Source organism: Indicator indicator, chromosome Z (assembly GCF_027791375.1).
Source record: "Indicator indicator isolate 239-I01 chromosome Z, UM_Iind_1.1, whole genome shotgun sequence".
NCBI classification, from domain to species: Eukaryota; Metazoa; Chordata; class Aves; order Piciformes; family Indicatoridae; genus Indicator; species Indicator indicator.
Genome location: NC_072053.1, coordinates 63660452 through 63678958, shown reverse-complemented (window position 1 = coordinate 63678958; position 18507 = coordinate 63660452). Strand labels below are relative to the sequence as shown.

The following is an 18507-nucleotide window of genomic DNA, read 5'->3' as shown; positions in this document are numbered from 1 at the left end:
CAGCCACTCTTTGGGTGAGGCCATTAAGCCAGTTCTTTATCCATCTTGTGGTCCACCCATCAAACCCATGTGTCACCAGTTTGGAGACCAGGATGTGGTGTGGGACAGTGTCGAAGGTTTTGCTCAGGTCCAGGTAAATGACGTCAGTTGTTTGACCTTCATCTATTAATATTGTGACCCTGTCATAGAAGGCCACCAGGTTTGTCAGGTAGGATTTGCCCTTGGTGAAGCTGTGTTGATTATACCAAATCACCTCTTCATTATTCTTCTGCCTCAGCAGTGCCTCTAGGAGGATCTGCCCCATGATCTTACCATGATCACCATGATCAGGCTCAGAGGTGAGACTGACTGGTCTATAGTTCCCTGGGTCATACTTTCCCTTTTTGAAAACGGAGTCTATGTTTCCCCTTTTCTGGTCAGTGAGGACTTCCCTGGACTGCCACAACTTTTGGAATATAGAGAGTGGTTTAGCAACCTCATCCACCAGTTCCCTCAGCACCTGTTGGTGTATCTCATCAGGTCCCATGGACTTGAGCACTTTCAGGTTCTTCAGGTGGTCAAAAACTTGACCTTCATTCACAATGGGCACTTCCTTCTTCCAGTCCCTGACATTATCTTCTGTGATTTTGGGAGTGTGACTGGAGCCCTTGCAGTGAAGACTGAGGTAAAGAAGTCATTGAAAAGCTCAGCCTTCTCCATGTCACTTGTCACCACTTCACCTCTTTCCTTTCTGAGAAGGCCCACACCTTCCCTAGCCTCCTTTTTACCATTAATATACCTACAGAATTTTTTCCTGTTCCCCTTGATCTCCCTGGATAGATTTAATTCTAACTGAGCTATAGCTTTTCACACCAGATCTCTTGCTCCTCGGGCAGCTTCCCTATATGTCCCCATTCTAGCTGTCCTTTCTTCCACTCCTTATAGAGTTCCTTCTTGTGTGACAGTGTGTCCAGAAGCTCCTTGCTCATCCAGGAATGTCTCCTAGTATTCTTTCCTGCTTTCTTCTTTGTGGGTATACTTTTCTCCTGGGCACAGAGAAGGTGATCCTTGAACACTGAGCAGCTGTCCTGCTGGGCCCCTCTTCCCTCTAGGGCTTTGTCCCATGGTACTTTAGCCAGCAGAGATAACAAGGCAATGCAAAGACTGGGGGCACAGCAAATGCAGTAAGGCACACCAGTTGAGAGGAAAAGAGCTTTTGTGACATGCAGCAAAGCTTCTTGCACCCTAGTCTCAAAATGCAGGTTGGATATGTTGGGCTCTTTCACCTTTCCTCATTGGAAAGTATAATTCTGCCATGGTGCATTTGGGTCATTCAGGCAAAAGCCATACACATGTATGCAGCTGTATATGGCTTTTAGAGTCTGTCCTGCTTTGCAGGACAGGTAATGTAAATGTTTTTCAGTTTTAAAGACTTTTTCAGTTAAACATTTAGAAAAAATGATGCAACATCTTCCTGCCCTTGCTTCCCCATCTATCCAATCTTTTCACAGAATCACAGAATATTAGGGGTTGGAATGGACCTTGATAGATCATCTAGTCCAACCCCACTGCAGAGCAGGATCACCTATACCAGATCACACAGGAATACATCCAAGAGAGTTTGGAATACCTCCAGAGAGGGAGACTCCACAACCCCCCTGGACAGCCTGTTCCAGTGTTCTGTCACCATCACAGTGAAATAATTTTTTGTCATGTTTATGTGGAATTTCGTGTGCCTCAGCTTCCACCCATTGCCCCTTGCCCTGTCATTGGGCATTGCCAAGAAGAGTCTGGCTCCATCCTCTTGGCACTCATCCTTTACATGTTTATAAACATTAATGAGGTCACCCCTTAGCCTTCTCCAAAGTAAAAAGATGTTCCACTCTCATAAATATTGTTGTGGCTCTGTGCTGGACTCTTCCAAGCAGTTCCCTATCTTTGAACTGAGGGGCCCAGAACTGGACACAATATTTAAGATGCAGCCTCACCAGGGCAGAGTAGAGAGGGAGAATAACCTCTCTTGACCTACTAACCATACCCCTTCTAATGCACCCCAGAATGGCATTGGCCTTCTTGGCCACAAGAGCATAATGCTGGCTCATGGTCAACCTTCCATCAACCAGGACCCCAGGATCTTTTCCCCTTCACTGCTCTCCAACAGGTCAGTCCCCAACCTCTAGTGTACCCCAGAATTGCAATGGCCTTCTTGGCCACAAGAGCATAATGCTGGCTCATGGTCAACCTTCCATCAACCAGGACCCCAGAATCTTTTCCCCTTCACTGCTCTCCAACAGGTCAGTCCCCAACCTCCACTGATACATGAGTTTGTTCTTTCCCAGGTGCAAGACTCTACACTTGCCCTTGTTGAATTTCATTAAATTACTCCCTGTCCGACTCTCCAGCCCAGAATGACCAGAACATAGGCTGTAAGACTTGATATTAATCTGAAAATATTTAATTACATTTTTAGACAGTTTGGAAATACTGTTGTCTTTGATGCCATTTCTAAAAAATAAAATAAAACAACTTGCCATCTTTGGAATGCAGTCTCTATATTGCTGGTACTAAAACATTTTCTGTCCACTTCAGTTACACGAACGCCACTCCATCTTGTTGCTATACTTGTCCAGAAGCAGCCTGAAACATCTAGACACTGCTCAGTCTTCATCTTTTTGCCATATTGCTTGATAATGGAAAGAAGCACAATCAAGTAGAGAGTAGAGAAAAAAAAAATTCTCTACCTGGATTTAAAATGCTCTCTCTAAGTTTTCTTAATGCTCTTATACTGAACTTTCTGGCATTTATAAATCAGACCTATAGGACCAGCATCTAGACAAACTGGCTCAACAACAGAGTTCAGAGGGTTGTCATCAATGGCACAGAGTCAGATTGGAGACCGGTGGCCAGTGGTGTTCCCCAGGGATCAGTACTGGGTCCAGTTTTATTCAATATCTTTATCAACGACCTGGATGAGGGCATTGAGAGTACCCTCAGCAAGTTGCTGATGATACAAAACTGGGGGGGTTGGCTGACACCCCATCAGGCTGTGCAGCCATCCAACGTGACCTGGACAGAGCTGGGTGCAGGCAAACCTCATGAAGGTCAACAAGGGCAAGTGCAGGGTCCTACATTTGGGGAGGAATAACAACAGGCACCAGTACAAGTTAGGGGTTGCCCTGATGGAAAGCAGCTCCACAGAGAAAGACCTCAGGGTGCTGGTGGACAGCAAGTTCTCCATGGGACAGCAAGGTGCCCTTGTGGCCAAGAGAGCCACTGGTATCCTGGGGTTCATCAAGAAAGCTGTGTCCAGCAGGTCTAGGGATGTTCTTCTCATCTACTCTGCCCTCGTGAGACTACACCTGGGATACTGTGTCTGGTTTTGGGTTCCCCAGTTCAAGAGAGAAAGAGGCATGCTGGAGAGAATCCAACAGAGAGCCATAAGGATGATTAGGGGACTTGAGCACGTCCCCTATGAAGAGAGACTGAGAGACCTGGGGCTGTTAAATCTTGAAAAGACTGAGAGGAGATCTGGTCAATGAGTATAAATATCTGAGGGGTGGGTGTCAAGTGGAGGGGGCCAATCTCCTTTCAGTGGTGCACAATAATAAGACAAGAAACAATGGGTTCAAACTTGAACATTGAAGATTTCACCTCAACATGAGGAGAAACTTATTTAGAGAGCACTGGAACAGGCTGCCCAGATAGGTTGTGGAGTCTCCTTCCCTGAACACATTCAAAACCTGTCTGGATGAATTCCTATGCAGACAACACTGCTTTGGCAGGGGGATTGGACCTGATGATCTCTGGAGATTGCTTTCAACCTCTAAGGTACTGTGATACTGCGATACTGTAAATATAACACCTCCTCCTGGCAGAAATCATAAAGATTGCTTCCTGTGCTGAACCCAGCTGGCTTTATCTGAGCATACAACCCTCTTGCTTTCTGTGCAGAGCTATGAGAACTGGGTCACCATGGTGCTGATTACTTGGTACCAGTCTGCATGTTTTGTGTGGTCTCTCTACATTGCCCTGTCTGTGTTGGTAGCTATTGAACCAGAGGACCCAGAGGCAGATTGTTCATGTTTAACAGATACTGAGACAACTATAGAGGCCTGAAGCCTGCTAAAGTGGTCTGAATCTCATAAAGATGGGTAAGGAGGAAGAGACCAGCCAAGCAGAATATGGTCCCATCCTGTAACATGCACCTGCAGAAATCATGATGCCATCTTGTGGTCAGAATGTCTTTGTAAATCAGAAGAGGAGTGGGGGCAAAGAACAATGTATACCAAACCTGCAGAGAAAGAATACTGGAGTCAATGTTGAGTGGTCTTCAAAATTCCACCCCTCCACCTACAGCACACACACACTGCCCCCCTCCTAGGTATCTTGTGCAATCTGAGTTAGGAAAATAGCTCTGGTCCTTGGTGTGAAGTTTCAAAAAAGAAGATGACATAAGCATGTGTGTGTACTTCTGTCACTGTAAAAAAACCAAATGCATGGCCTAGGGAGAACAAGGGAGTAGCAGCTAACTACTTTTCGCTGTGGGGATGAAGATAGCTAGAAGATTCATGCAAGTCCTGCTTCAGACCTTGCATTTTAGAGCTATTGGAAAAGAGTGTCTGTCAGGCTGAAGGGAAGCTAGAAAAGATCCACACCTCTTTCTGCTTCACATGTTAGAATTAGGCTTTTCCACCCAGAATGAAACCAGGAAATGTTCTTGCAATTCTGATCTAGCTCTTTCCTGTCACCAGGTACAGCCACGTCTAAGCATGTGGAAAAAAGTTGCTTTACAAGCCGCACAGAGACAAACAAAAGCATTGGGGGCTAACATGTGAAGGAAATCCCCTAGCACCAAATTTCTTTTTCCATTTGGTCTCTTTTGAGGAGGAAGTCTACATGGATGTTGCAATTCTGGCCTAGCTCTTTCCTGTCACCAGTTACAGCCATGTCTAAGCAGGTGGAAAAAAGCTGCTTTACAAGCCGCACAGAGACAAAGAAAAGCATGGGGGCTAACACATCAAGGGAACATCCTAGCACCAAATTTCTTTTGCCATTTGGTCTCTCTTGAGGAGAGAGACCAAATGGAGCTTGCAATTCTGGCCTAGCTCTTTCCTGTCAGCAATTACAGCCATGTCTAAGCATGTGGAAAAAAGGTGCTTTACAAGCCGCACAAACAAAAGCGTTGGAGGCTATCACATGAAGGGAATCTCCTAGCACCAAATTTCTTTTTCCATTTGGTCTCTTTTGAGGAGAAAGTCTACATGGAGCTTGCAATTCTGCGCTAGCTCTTTCCTGTCACCAGGTACAGCCATCTCCAATCATGTGGAAAAATGTTGCTTTACAAGCTGCACAGAGACAAACAAAAGATAGGGGGCTAGCATGTGAAGGAAATCTCCCAGCACCAAATTTCTTTTTCCATTTGGTCTCTTTTGAGGAGAAAGTCTACATGGAGCTTGCAGTTCTGCGCTAGCTCTTTCCTGTCACCAGTTACAGCCATGTCTAAGCATGTTTGGGTTAGGGTTAGGGTTTGGGTTAGGGATTGGGTTGGTGTTAGGGGTAGGGTTTAGGGTTAGGGTTAGGATTCGGGGTAGGGTTAGGGTTAGGCTTAGGGTTTCGGTTAGGGTTTGGGTAAGTGGTTAGGTGTAGGCTTAGCGTTTGGGGTTAGGGGTAGGGTTATGGTTTAGAGTAAGGGTTTGGGTTAGGGGTTAGGGATAGGGGTAGGGTTAGGAGTTAGGGTTAGGGTTAGGGTTAGGGTTAGGATTTAGGGTTAGGACTAGGGTTAGGATTAGGCTTAGGGTTTGGGTTAGGGGTTAGGGTTTGGGTTAGGCTTAGGGGTTAGGGGTAGGGTTAGGGTTAGGCTTAGGGTTTGGGTTAGGGGTAGGGGTTAGGATTAGGGTTTGGATTAGGTTTAGGGCTACGGTTAGGGTTAGGGTTTGGGTTAGGGGTTAGGGGTAGGGTTAGGAATAGGCTTAGGGTTTGGGTTAGGGTTAGGAGTTAGGGATAGGGTTTGGGGTAGGGGTTAGGGTTAGGGGTTTGGGGTTAGGGTTTGGGTTAGGGTTAGGGTTTGGGTTAGGGTTAGGCGTTTGGGGTTAGGGTTTGGGTTAGGGTTTGGGGTAGGGGTGAGGGTTAGGGTCAGGGTTAGGGGATTAGGGTTGAGTTAGGGTTAGGGTTAACGTTAGGGGTTAGGGTTAGGGTTAGGGGTTAGGGGTAGGGTTAGTGTTTAGGGTTAGGGGTTAGGGGTAGGCTTAGGGTTTGAGTTAGGGGTTAAGGGTAGGCTTAGGGTTTAAGTTAGGGTTTAGGGTAGGCTTAGGGTTTGGGTTAGCGGTTAGGGGTAGGCTTAGGGTTTGAGTTAGGGGTTAGGGGTAGGGTTAGGGTTTGAGTTAGGGGTTAGGGGTAGGGTTAGGGTTTGAGTTAGGGGTTAGGGGTAGGGTTAGGGTTTCGTTAGGGTTAGGGTAGGGTTTATGGTTAGGGGTAGGGGTTAGGGTTTGGGGTAGGGTTAGGATTATGGTTTGGGGTTAGGGTTTAGGGGTAGGGGTTAGGGTTAGGGTTTGGGTTAGGGGTAAGATTAGGGTAAGGCTTAGGGGTAGGGTTTGGGTTAGGGTTAGGAGTTAGGGTTTGGGTTAGGGTTAGGGATGGGGTAGGGTTAGGAGTTCAGGTTAGGGTTTGGGTTAGGGTTTGGGTTAGGGGTTCGGGGTAGGGTTAGGGTTTAGGGGTAGTGTTAGGGTTAGGCTTAAGGTTTGGGTTAGAGGTTAGGCTTAGGGTTAGGCTTAGGGTTTGGGTTAGGGTTAGGGTTAGGCTTAGGGTTTGGGTTAGGGTTAGGGGTTAGGGTTTGGGTTAGGGTTTGGATTAGGGTTAGGGTTTGGGTTAGGGTTAGGCATAGTGATAGAGTTAGGGGTTAGGGTTTGGGGTAGGGTTAGGGTTAGGCTTAGGGTTAGGGTTAGGCTTAGGGTTTGGGTTAGGGGTTTGGGTTTCGGTTAGGGTTAGGGTTAGGTTTTGGGTTAGGGTTTGGGTTAGAGTTAGGGTTAGGGGTAGCGTTTAGGAGTTAGGGTTAGGGGTAGGGTTAGGGTTAGGTTTTGGGCTTAGGGTTTTGGTTAGGGGTAGGAGTGGGTTAGGGGTAGGGTTAGGGGTTTGGGGTGGGGTTTGGGTTACGCATAGCGTTTGGCTTAGGGGTTCGGGGTAGGGTTAGGGTTAGGGTTAGGGGTTAGGGTTTGGGTTAGGGTTAAGAGTAGGGTTAGGGTATGTTTTAGGGTTGGGGTTAGGGTTTAGGGATAGGGTTAGGGTTAGGGTTTGGGTTAGGGTTAGGGTTTGGGTTACGCTTAGGGTTAGGAGCAGGGCTAGGGTTTGGGTTATGGTTAGGAATAGGGTTTAGGGTTAGGGTTTAGGGTTAGGCGTAGGGTTAGGGTTAGGCTTAGGGTTTGGATTAGGGGTTAGGGTTAGGAGTTAGGGTTAGGGTTTGGGTTAGTGTTAGGGGTAGGGTTTAGGGTTAGGGTTTTGGTTAGGTGTTAGGGATAGGGGTTAGGGGTAGGGTTAGGGTTTGGGTTTGGGTTAGTGTTAGGGTTAGCGTTAGAGTTTGGGTTAGAGCTTAGGGTTAGGAGTTAGCGTTAGGGTTAGGGGTTAAGGGTAGGGTTAGGGTTAGGCTTAGGGTTTGGGTTAGGGTTAGTGGTTAGGGTTTGGGTTAGGCTTAGGGGTTAGGGGTACGGTTAGGGTTAGGCTTAGGGTTTGGGTTAGGGGTAGGGGTTAGGGTTAGGGTTTGGATTAGGTTTAGGGCTACGGTTTGGGTTAGTTTTTGGGTTAGGGTTAGGATTTAGGGATAGGGTTTGGGTTACGGTTTGGATTAGGGGTAGGGGTTAGGGTTTCGGTTAGGGTTAGAGTTAGGGGTTGGGTTAGGGATTGGGTTAGGGGTTAGGGTTAGGGTTTGGGGTTAGGGTTTGGGTTAGGGATTGGGTTATGTGTTAGGGTTTGGGTTAGGGTTTGGGTTAGGGTTTGGGGTAGGGGTGAGGGTTAGGATCAGGGTTAGGGTTGAGTTAGGGTTAGGGTTAACGTTAGGGTTAGCATTAGGGTTAGGGTTAGGGGTTAGGGTTAGGGTTAGGGGTTAGGGTTAGGCTTAGGGTTTGGGTTAGGGTTAGGGTTTGGGGTAAGGTTAGGTGTTAAGGTTAGGGTTTGGGTTAGGGGTTAGGGTTAGGGTTAGGGTTTCGTTAGGGTTAGGGTAGGGTTTAGGGTTGGGGGTAGGGGTTAGGGTTTGGGGTAGGGTTAGGATTATGGTTTGAGGTTAGGGTTTAGGGGTAGGGTTAGGGTTAGGGTTTGGGTTAGGGTTAGGGTTAGGGTTAGGGGTAGGGTTTGGGTTAGGGTTAGGGTTTGGGGTAAGGTTAGGGTTAAGGTTAGGGTTTGGGTTAGGGTTTGGTTTAGGGGTTCGGGGTAGGGTTAGGATTTAGGGGTAGTGTTAGGGTTAGGCTTAGGGTTTCGGTTAGAGGTTAGACTTAGGAGTTAGGGTTAGGGTTTGGGTTAGCCTTAGGAGTTAGGCTTAGGGTTTGGGTTAGCCTTAGGTGTTAGGGTTTGGGTTAGGGTTAGGAGTTAGGAGTTACGGTTAGGGTTTGGGTTAGGGTTTGGATTAGGGTTAGGGGTAGGGTTTAGGGTTAGAGTTTGGGTTAGGTGTTAGGCATAGGGATAGAGTTAGGGGTTAGGGTTAGGGTTTGGGGTAGGGTTAGGGTTAGGTTTAGGGTTTGGGTTAGGGGTTTGGGTTTCGGTTAGGGTTAGGTTTTGGGTTAGGGTTTGGGTTAGAGTTAGGGTTAGGGGTAGCATTTAGGAGTTAGGGGTAGGGTTAGGGTTAGGAGTTAGGGTTAGGGTTAGGGTTAGGGTTTGGGGTTAGTGTTTTGGTTAGGGGTAGGAGTGGGGTTAGGGGTAGGGTTAGGGGTTTGGTGTGGGGTTTGGGTTAGTCTTAGCGTTTGGCTTAGGGGTTCGGGGTAGGGGTAGGGTTAGGGTTAGGGTTTGGGTTAGGGGTTAGGGTTTGGGTTAGAGGTTAAGAGTAGGGTTAGGGTATGGTTTAGGGTTGGGGTTAGGGGTTAGGGATAGCGTTAGGGTTAGGGTTAGGGTTAGGGTTTGGGGTACGCTTAGGGTTAGGAGTAGGGCTAGAGTTAGGGTTAGGGTTAGGAGTAGGATTTAGGGTTAGGGTTTAAGGTTAGGCGTAGGGTTAGGGTTAGGCTTAGGGTTTGGGTTAGTGTTAGGGGTATGGTTTAGGGTTTGGGTTAGTGTTAGGGGTAGGGTTTAGGGTTAGGGTTTTGGTTAGGTGTTAGGGATAGGGGTTAGGGGTAGGGTTAGGGTTTGGGTTTGGGTTAGTGTTAGGGGTAGGCGTTTGGGTTAGTGATAGGGTTTGGGTTTGTGTTAGGAGTTAGGGTTAGGGTTTGGGTTAGGGTTAGGAGTTTGGGTTAGGGTTTGTGTTAGGGTTATGGGTAGAGTTTAGGGTTAGGGTTTGCGTCAGTCGTTAGGGTTTGGGTTAGGGGTTAGGGCTTGTTTTAGGGTTAGAGGTAGGGTTAGGGTTTGGGTTAGGGATTGGGTTAGGGTTTAGGGGTAGGGGTTAAGGTTTGGATTAGGGTTTAGGGTTGGGGTTTAGGGTTGGGGGTTAGGGTTTAGGGTTAGGGTTTAGGGTTAGGGTTATCGTTTGCGTTAGGGTTAGGGTTGGGGTTAGCGTTAGGGTTTGATTTAGGGGTTAAGGTTAGGGTTAGGGTTAGAGTTAGAGGTAGGGTTAGGGTTTGAGTTAGGAATTGGGTTAGGGGTTAGGATTAGAGTTACGGTTCAGGGTTAGGGGTAAGGGTTAGGGGTTAGGGTTTGGGGTAGGGTTAGGGGTTAGGGGTAGGGTTAGAGTTTGGGTTAGGGTTTGGGTTTGGGGGTGGGGGTAGGGTTAGGGTTTGGGTTAGGGTTAGGGATTGGGGTAGGGTTTAGGGTTAGGGGTAGTGGTTAGGGTTTGGGTTAGGGTTTCGTTTAGGGTTAGGAGTTAGGGTTTGGGTTAGGGGTTAGGGTTTAGGGTTAGGGTTTGGGTTAGGGGTTAGGGGTAGGGGTAGCGTTTAGGGTTAGGGTTAGGGTTAGGCTTAAGGTTAGGGTTAGGGATTGGGTTAGGGTTTAGGGGTAGGGGTTAAAGTTTGGGTTTGGGTTAGCGTTTGGGTTATGGTTTAGCGTTAGGGTTTGGGTTAGGGGTAGGGTTTAGAGGTAGGGTTAGGGCTAGGGTTAGGGTTTGGGTTAGGGTTAGGTGTTAGGGTTTGGGTTAGGGTTTGGGTTATGGGTTAGGGGTAGGTGTAGCGTTTAGGGTAAGGTGTTAGGGGTAGGGTTAGGGTTAGGCTTAGGGTTTGGGTTAGGGATTAGGGTTAGGGTTAGGGTTTGGGTTAGGGTTAGGAGTTAGGGTTAGGGTTTGGGTTAGGGTTTAATGTTAGCGGTAAGGTTAGCATTTAGGGTTAGGGTTTGGGTTAGGGGTCAGGGTTAGGTGTAAGGGTTAGGGGTTAGGGTTAGGGTTTGGGTTAGGGTTTAATGTTAGGGGTAAGGTTAGCATTTAGGGTTAGGGGTTAGGGTTAGGGCTAGGTTTAGGGTTAGGGTTTGGGTTAGGTTTGGGTTTTGGGTTAGGGATTGGGTTAGGGTTTAGGATTAGGGGTAGAGTTAGGGTTTAGGGGTAGGGGTTAGGGTTTGGGTTAGGGTTAGGGTTTGGGTTAGGGATTGGGTTGGTTTTAGGGGTAGGGTTTAAGGTTAGGGTTTGAGGTAGGGTTAGGGTTCAGGGTTAGGTGTAAGGGTTAGGGGTTAGGGTTAGGGTTTAATGTTAGGGGTAAGGTTAGCATTTAGGGTTAGGGGTTAGGGCTAGGTTTAGGGTTAGGGTTTGGGTTAGGTTTGGGTTAGGGATTGGGTTAGGGTTTAGGATTAGGGGTAGACGTTAGGGTTTAGGGGTAGGGGTTAGGGTTTGGGTTAGGGTTAGGGTTTGGGTTAGGGATTGGGTTGGTTTTAGGGGTAGGGTTTAAGGTTAGGGTTTGAGGTAGGGTTAGGGTTCAGGGTTAGGTGTAAGGGTTAGGGGTTAGGGTTAGGGTTTGGGTTAGGGTTTAATGTTAGGGGTAAGGTTAGCATTTAGGGTTAGGGTTTGGGTTAGGGGTTAGGGTTAGGGCTAGGTTTAGGGTTAGGGTTTGGGTTAGGGATTGGGTTGGTGTTAGGGGTAGGGTTTAGGGTTAGGGTTTGAGGTAGGGTTAGGGTTCAGGGTTAGGTGTAAGGGTTAGGGGTTAGGGTTAGGGTTTGGGTTAGGGTTTAATGTTAGGGGTAAGGTTAGCATTTAGGGTTAGGGTTTGGGTTAGGGGTTAGGGTTAGGGCTAGGTTTAGGGTTAGGGTTTGGGTTAGGGATTGGGTTGGTGTTAGGGGTAGGGTTTAGGGTTAGGGTTTGAGGTAGGGTTAGGGTTCAGGGTTAGGTGTAAGGGTTAGGGGTTAAGGTTTTGGTTAGGGTTTGGGTTAGGGTTTGGGGTAGGGGTTAGGGTTTGGGTTAGTGTTAGGTTTGGGTTAGGGATTAGGGTCAGGGCAAGAGTTACTGTTAGGGGTTAGGGTTAGGCAGTTAGGGTTAGGGTTAGCGTTAGGGATTAGGATTAGGGTTAGGATTCGGGGGTTAAGGTTAGGGTTAAGATTAGGTTTAGGGTTAGGGGTTAGGGTTATGGTTAAGGTTAGGGTTAGGATTAGGGTTAGTGGTTAGGGTTAGTGGTTAGGGTTAGCGGTTAGGGGTTATGGTTATGGTTAGGGTTGGGTTAGGGTTAGGGGTTGGGGTTGGGGTTAGGGTTAGGGTTAAGGTTAGGGTTAGGATTAGGGTTAGGGTTAGGGTTGGGTTAGGGTTTAGGGGTTAGGGTTAGTGTTAGGGTTAGGGTTTAGTGTTAGGGGGTTAAGGTTATGGTTAGGGATTAGGGTTAGAGTTAGGGTTTAGGGTTAGGGTTAGATTTAGGGTTAAGGTTAGGGTTTAGCGTTAGGGTAGGGGTTAGTGTTAGGGGTTAGGTTAGGGTTAGGGTTAGGGATTAGGGTTAGGGTTACTTTTAGACTGGTTAAAGGGGTTGGTAAGCTTTTAACTCTTTCCAGCCTGGCTTCAAACAATGCTCTCATTTCTGAAGTGCTGGGGCCTAGCGTATATCAGAGTTCCCTGTTCTGGTCATGTACTTTCTCTTCACATCCTCTCAAGGCCAAAGGGATTTATTTTTGTTTGTCTTTCTCTCTCTATTCAAATTGAGATTACTTTTATTAAAATGCATTAAGAGAACAGAATTCCACTATCTACTCTGTATTTTTGGCTTCTGGCTGACTATGCTCGATAATTGAATTTAACCACTTCACTTTGTAATATATCCCTGTATTTCCCTTCCAGCTGACCTAACACTTTCATACAGTAACATGCTAAAAAGTTCACTAACCCTTTTTATCTACAGGGATAATGGGGGCTCTACATTCCTGAACCTCTGAAGTCCACATCAATCCTTTTAAACAAACTTCCTTTCAAATGCAGATAAGAGTACCTTTTCTTAACCTGATGAAGAAAGCTCCTTTCCCTCCTTTATTATCTGCTTTATGATCTCTGTTTCATAATTTTAAACAGTGGGAAATCCTCATGCTTAATTTTCATGGTTTTTTAAAATCTATGTTGAATTCATAGTGGATGAATTACAGCTGACCTGCCTGCTAATGAGGTTTGGATATAATTCTGTCCCGAAGTCTGTGCAAATCTCTTTTGTGGCAGCTTCTATCACTCAGGGCTCACTGTGTTTGGCTGTATGGGGTGGCATTCTTTCCCATTGTGTGTTAAGATTAGGTTACAAAGGCACAAGCACAAGCTGAAGGTCTGTCAGGTGTGTGTGCTGTCTGTGCACTGTGCTGCATGTGCACACAGATGCATGTTATCTACATTAGGAAGTGCAGGAGTTCTGAACTGTGACCCTCTGCAGTTCTGTCAGCAATAACACCCTCTTGAGGAGGAGTCTTTTGCCTCTGACAGTGTTGAAGTCATTTCCATATAGTTGCTCCTATGGCCTGGGAAACTGACTCAAATAAAATAAATAAACACCAAAAGTGGCCATTTTCCACACACAGCCCAGGTCACTACTTGGGCTTCACCTACACGCATACCTAAAAGCGTGGGATGTGTAAATAACTGCCCATGTATCACAGATGCTTAAACTCTGCTGTAGTAAGAGACACGGCTGTAGAGCCCACCTCTTCGGTTACCTCAGATTAACTACCACTGTAGAACTCGGGTCATGGACTCTCTGTAGTCTAAGGCAATGTTTCAGAAAAGCCTTTAAGTTTGTGCTTCATTTCACACTTTCTCAGCACATGCTGAAATCCTATTGAAATAATTTTGCAAGGGATGGGAATAAACAAACCCCAACCACTCTACAGACAGAATTTTATTAGATGGCTTATCTCCTAAATTTCTGTTAATAGGTCTAGGATGCAGCTTTCTACTGAAATGTTGCGGTCAAAGTCTAAATTACTTCAAAAGTCTCTACTAAATGTTCCCTTTGTCCTTCCTTGTTCCCTATTTCCATTAGCAATTCACCACAAAGAATGTATTTTCTACCAATTCAAAAGTAAAGCCAAGCAGCATCTTAATCTGCAATGCCTGAATGCCTGTGACCTGCATATTTCAAAAAGTATTATGTATTTTGCTACTTCAGAATCAAAAGCAACTAAAAATGGTCACAGAGGCTCTAATTCAGTCTGGCAGCACAGGTCTGTGCCATGAAGGATATTTTTGTAATCTATAGCTTGATGTAGGTTACTCTATGAATGCTATATGTCTTCCAGGCCCAGAAATAAATACAACTAAATGTGGGTGTGGTTTAATGCATTCCAGGGCAGAAAAAAAAGTGTTGCTGCTGTATTTTACACCTGGCTGATAAAAGCAACATTTGTATGCAAAAGCTGGTAAACTGACTGCTTGGCAAACTCACTATTTGAACCCACATCACCTATTCTGTGATTTTTGTAGTTGTTGGTTTGTTTGGGGTTTTTTGTGTGTGTGGTGTTTTTTTTTTTCCTGTTGTTTTGTTGTGTTTTTTTTTTTTTTTTTTTTTTTTTGTGGTTTTATTAATTTGCTTGTTGTGGTTAGGGTTTCTTTGAGAGAATGATCAAGGAAGATCCTTACTTCTCTGATAGGTACAGAAGTATCTGGAGCACTTGCAAATATCAATGTGATAAAAAAGGAATACCTGAAATAGTAACGGATTGTAACTGCTCTATAACAATGCCATATTCTTTGACAATGCTTTTTGTTGGCATGTGCTAGCAAAAGAAGATGCATTTAATATATTACCAATATCTTTCTCACATAACAGAAGGCAAGACAACGAAGGCTTTTGGCTCCAACTACCTTTTTGTGAAGTAGTTACTTTGTACCACAAAGCCAGGCTCTCCTAGCAAAAGTAAAGAATAGCACCTTTGTTTTTTCTGAGTTGGTGGGAAGTTTGCCATTGACTTTGAATCAGAATTTAACCTTAGGAAGAGAGATGTGGATGTCTAGGATTGAGAAAGATGAGTTAAAAAGTAACAACAGGGTTAAGCTAAAGAAACAATTAATACCCGAGTCTTCAAAGAGCCTGAAACAGTTGGTCTGCAGCTTGCCTGTTGCTTTGGCGGGGTACAAATAGGTGCAGAAGGAATGACCAACAGTACCAAAAAAGTTAAAATAGGCATCATTGTGCATCCAGTGCACCCAGCCTAGGGGCAAGTCAGGTCTACCAGCAAATTTGCTGCTGGGCTGCCTGAGGATTTGGGAAGATGCGGGGGGCGCGGGCCTTTTTATTGCTGGCTTCTGCTGCTGCTTCAGCTTTTGCATTTCTGTGAAACAGCTACAGTAATTGCACATGGTATTATTTCCATTAAATTTCTTATCTCAACTGCAGGGCTTTTTTTTTTTTTTCTTAAGTGTGTTACTTCTCCTCATGATCTTTGGGGTGGGGGGCCTTGCTTGAGACCAGACTGTGTTAAACCAGTACAATAGAGTGGCATGATTTTCACCTCCCCTTCATTTGACCTCTACTGTCATTTTATCTACAGCTTCAACAGATTTTGGCTCTGCTGGGAAGTTCTTAAAATGACTGGAGATAGCGCAGGAGGGAATGCACCATACAAGAGTACAATGTACCATCCTGGGCAATAGAGTTAGTATTCTAACTGTAAAGATTTTCTTAGCTAAACCCCTAAAAGCGGTAACAATTTTGCTATATGTGAATCACATATCAAGAGTAACAGGAAAACCCTATTATGAATATTTTCAAAGCTATTAAAGTTATTTTTTTTTTATTTGCATCTGACTAAAACCTGGCATATTTCTGGCTTTGCTCATTATTTTTAAGACTCTGGTTAATAGCATTATGTACTTTTACAAAGTTTTAAATTTCAGTCTCCTCAGCAAACATGGCTGGATTTTACAATTACAGATGGTAAGATGTTCTTCAGTGCCCTTTTGATCTTAAGCAGATCACACTGCTTGCACCGATGTCCTGAAAGAAAAAATAAAAAACACGAATGAATCAAAATACTTCCTCAATTTGCAGCTGATGGACAGTAAAGAGACTTGAGGTGGATCACAATTTTATACGCAGTGCAGGAGAGCTGTAAACTGGGCAGAGACATACCGGCAGAGCAGGAATCAGGCAGGAGCAGGGAAGTAGAGGCAGGAAGGGCAGAGCAGGGCCCGTCAAGGCAGAGAGCAGACAGGGATGGACAGGGCCGGCCGGCTTACGGCGCCCGCCCGTCCTGTTGCCCTGTGTGTCAGACAGGCGGCAGCGGAGAGCGGAGGGTCAACTCCGCTGCTGCCCCTTCGCCCAGGGGGACGTCCCTGTTGCCGCCCCATCGCCCGCCCCCAGTGCGTGGGCTCCGCGGGCTTCACGCCCTCCCCCGTTTCCAGACGCCCCCGGCCGGCACCGGACCCTTTAAGAAGAAGGGGCAGAGGCTGAAGGGATTGGCTAAGGGATGGTACCGCTCCCGCAAGAGTTTCAGGATTGGATCGAGTCGCAAAAAAAAAAAAACAAAACCCAAAAACCCAAACACAAACCAAACAAAAACCCGACGTGTGGGGGGAAGACAAAAGAGAGGGAATTGAAAAGAAAAATTAAAAAGGGAGGCCTAGAAGCAGGAGAAGAGAGGGGGAAAGTAGGTAAAAAAAAAGGAAGGCTTCACCGAATTGTGCCTAGTCTGGAAGCAAGCAGGGATGGTGCACCCCTGCTGGCTTTGCCTGCTGCAAGGCTCTCTCCTCTTGCTGGCCAGAGCTCGGCAGAGCCGCGACCCCGCCGGCCCCTGCCCGCTCCGCGGAAAGGTAAGCGCCGCTGCGAATGAGCTTTGTCGTCTACCGCGGCGAAATGCACTGTCCACCGGGGCTGGCAGCGGCCCTGCAGGTGTTGGGTGCATCAGGATCACGGCACCGCGGTCTCCTTCTCCCGTGATGAGAGGGTGGGGTGCGTGGGGCTGCCCCGGCTTCTCCCGGGGTGTGGAATTCGGGCAAGCAGCGGCCCGGTCGAGGGTGGTTGCTGGAGTGGGGTGGGGGAGAATTGTTTCCTGGAGCCGTGCGCCAAACTGGGAGGACTACCGGCGGGTGTTGAGGGAAGAGCGTGAGAGATCGCAGGACAAGCCTCAGCAGGGCATTTTACCTGTGCGAGCCACACTGCTCGCTGCAGGGCAAAGTTGCTTGGAGAGACTTGCTGCCAACAACCCTTCCTGGGGGGGTGGAGGGGTAGTGTGGGGGAGCAGAGTCAGACCAACAAATGTCTGTGCCCTGAAAGCGTAAACGTCGTTCTGAGTTGTATTAGGATTTGCTCGTCCTCTGACCTCGTCATTCTGACTATAGTAACTGGGAGCGGCGTGGGCTAACCTGGCTCTCGTAGGTGCGAAGTGCGGCTGAGGGCCTCTGCTGCAAGTTAGGGATAATGTTCTGGCCAGTGCAAAGTTTGTGAGCAGGGTGAAAGAAGACATTCATAAAAAGTAGTTCTCACTGAAGTGAGATGAATGTACCAAAAACCATGTAGGAAAACACTTTCTGAACTTTGTGTTAAGGCATCTGTTGGTATTAACAAACCACCTGTGCTGTCCATTGGCAGCCACTTGGACCTGGAAGTAGCCTGACTGGAAGAGCTGTGCATCTGAGACGCTCTTGGGACATGTCTCACCATTTCATTTCATCTCCTGCCCCAGGCAGGATTACCTCCAGCACAGCTGTTCAGGGAACTGGAAACCTTTAGAAGCAATTGCGGAAGTGCTGCACTGGGGAGGTGCCAAAGCCCCAGTGGGCTGACTGCAGGATATATGCAAGAGTAAGTGTGAGAAAGCTCTGCACAGGTGAAGTAGGTCTTTGCTGTGACCTTTCTGTTTTTTCTCACCTGCACATGCACATGTAACCCCTGGTCAAGGGACCTTGTTGCTTTGACCTGAGTATGCTGGCCTCCCAGCAGCCATAGAGGCTAAGATGTCTGCTGGGATTTAGGGCACTGTTCATTCAACCATGTGGCAAGCTATGTGTGCCTCAATGGAGATGCCTGTCTGAGCTTGGGTTAGAGCTTAATCCTATGTTGGAAGACAGTGCCTTACCAACTGGCTCACGCCTGGAACCAGTTCATCAACTGGATATATAGGTAGCCATCCATAAGCCTTTGATGTGGTACCCCCTTCCCACTGAGGGCATGAAGGGCAAAAGCTGTGGGCTGGCATGAATCTACTGCAAGGAGCTAATGAGAGGAACAAGAAGGAAGGGGTTAGCCCTTGAGAGCCTGAGCAGCAAAACTCCTACTTGTGGGAATGGGTAATTCACTGACTTGGTGGAACACACAGAGAGCTTTCCTTAGGAGCCATTGACTGGGACTTCTGATGGTTACAAGCAAAACTGAAGATGAAATATGTTAATGGTATCTCATTATCTGCTGGTTACTCATCAAAATGTGAGAGCAACTGTAATTCTGACAGGCTGTCTTCTAGAGTCATTGCAACGGTGGCAAATTTAAAGCCAGAATGCAGTGATTAACAGCAGCATGCTTATGGCTGTAACTGGTTAATATTTTGTACTGTGTTGTTCCTGGTAGGAGGCAAATTAATTGAAATAGCTACCTTCTCCTATATATTCACTTCAGAAGAGTAAATAATCTATGTTCTGAAGTCTTGGCTTTTTAGTTAAAAAACAAACAAACCAACCAAACATTTTTTTCCCCCCATTTCTGACAAATGGAGACTGGACGTGTGTTATTTTAAGAGTTGTAGCCAGTGCAGTGTTTATCCCCAGGCAAGTTCTTCTTACAGTCTTAAGATGAGTTTAAAAGTGTCAGTAGTGTAGGTGGGCAGAATTTCAAGAGAATAACTATTAAAAATGTGCCTAGCATTTCTGTGTGCACTACCATAGATGCATGGGGCACTTCGCATCGTGGCTAAAGGCACAGGTTTTGCCTCAGCTGGGTATGAATGAACATGACAAGATATGACACCAGGGTAGATAAGAGGGACAGAGAAAGCCATGCGGTGAGGGTTGTGAGGCTGGAGCCACGGAGGGCACCT

General features: G+C 46.6%; 1 protein-coding gene across 1 annotated transcript in view; it reads left to right on the top strand.

Annotated features, from left to right (window-relative positions):
• The first annotated feature begins 16183 nt into the window (after positions 1-16183).
• TRABD2A (TraB domain containing 2A) overlaps positions 16184-18507 on the top strand; it is a 75214-nt gene continuing 72890 nt past the window's right edge. The window contains exon 1 of the mRNA XM_054397606.1: positions 16184-16288. Coding sequence (XP_054253581.1) covers positions 16184-16288 — 105 coding nt within the window. The remainder of the gene's footprint in view (positions 16289-18507) is intronic.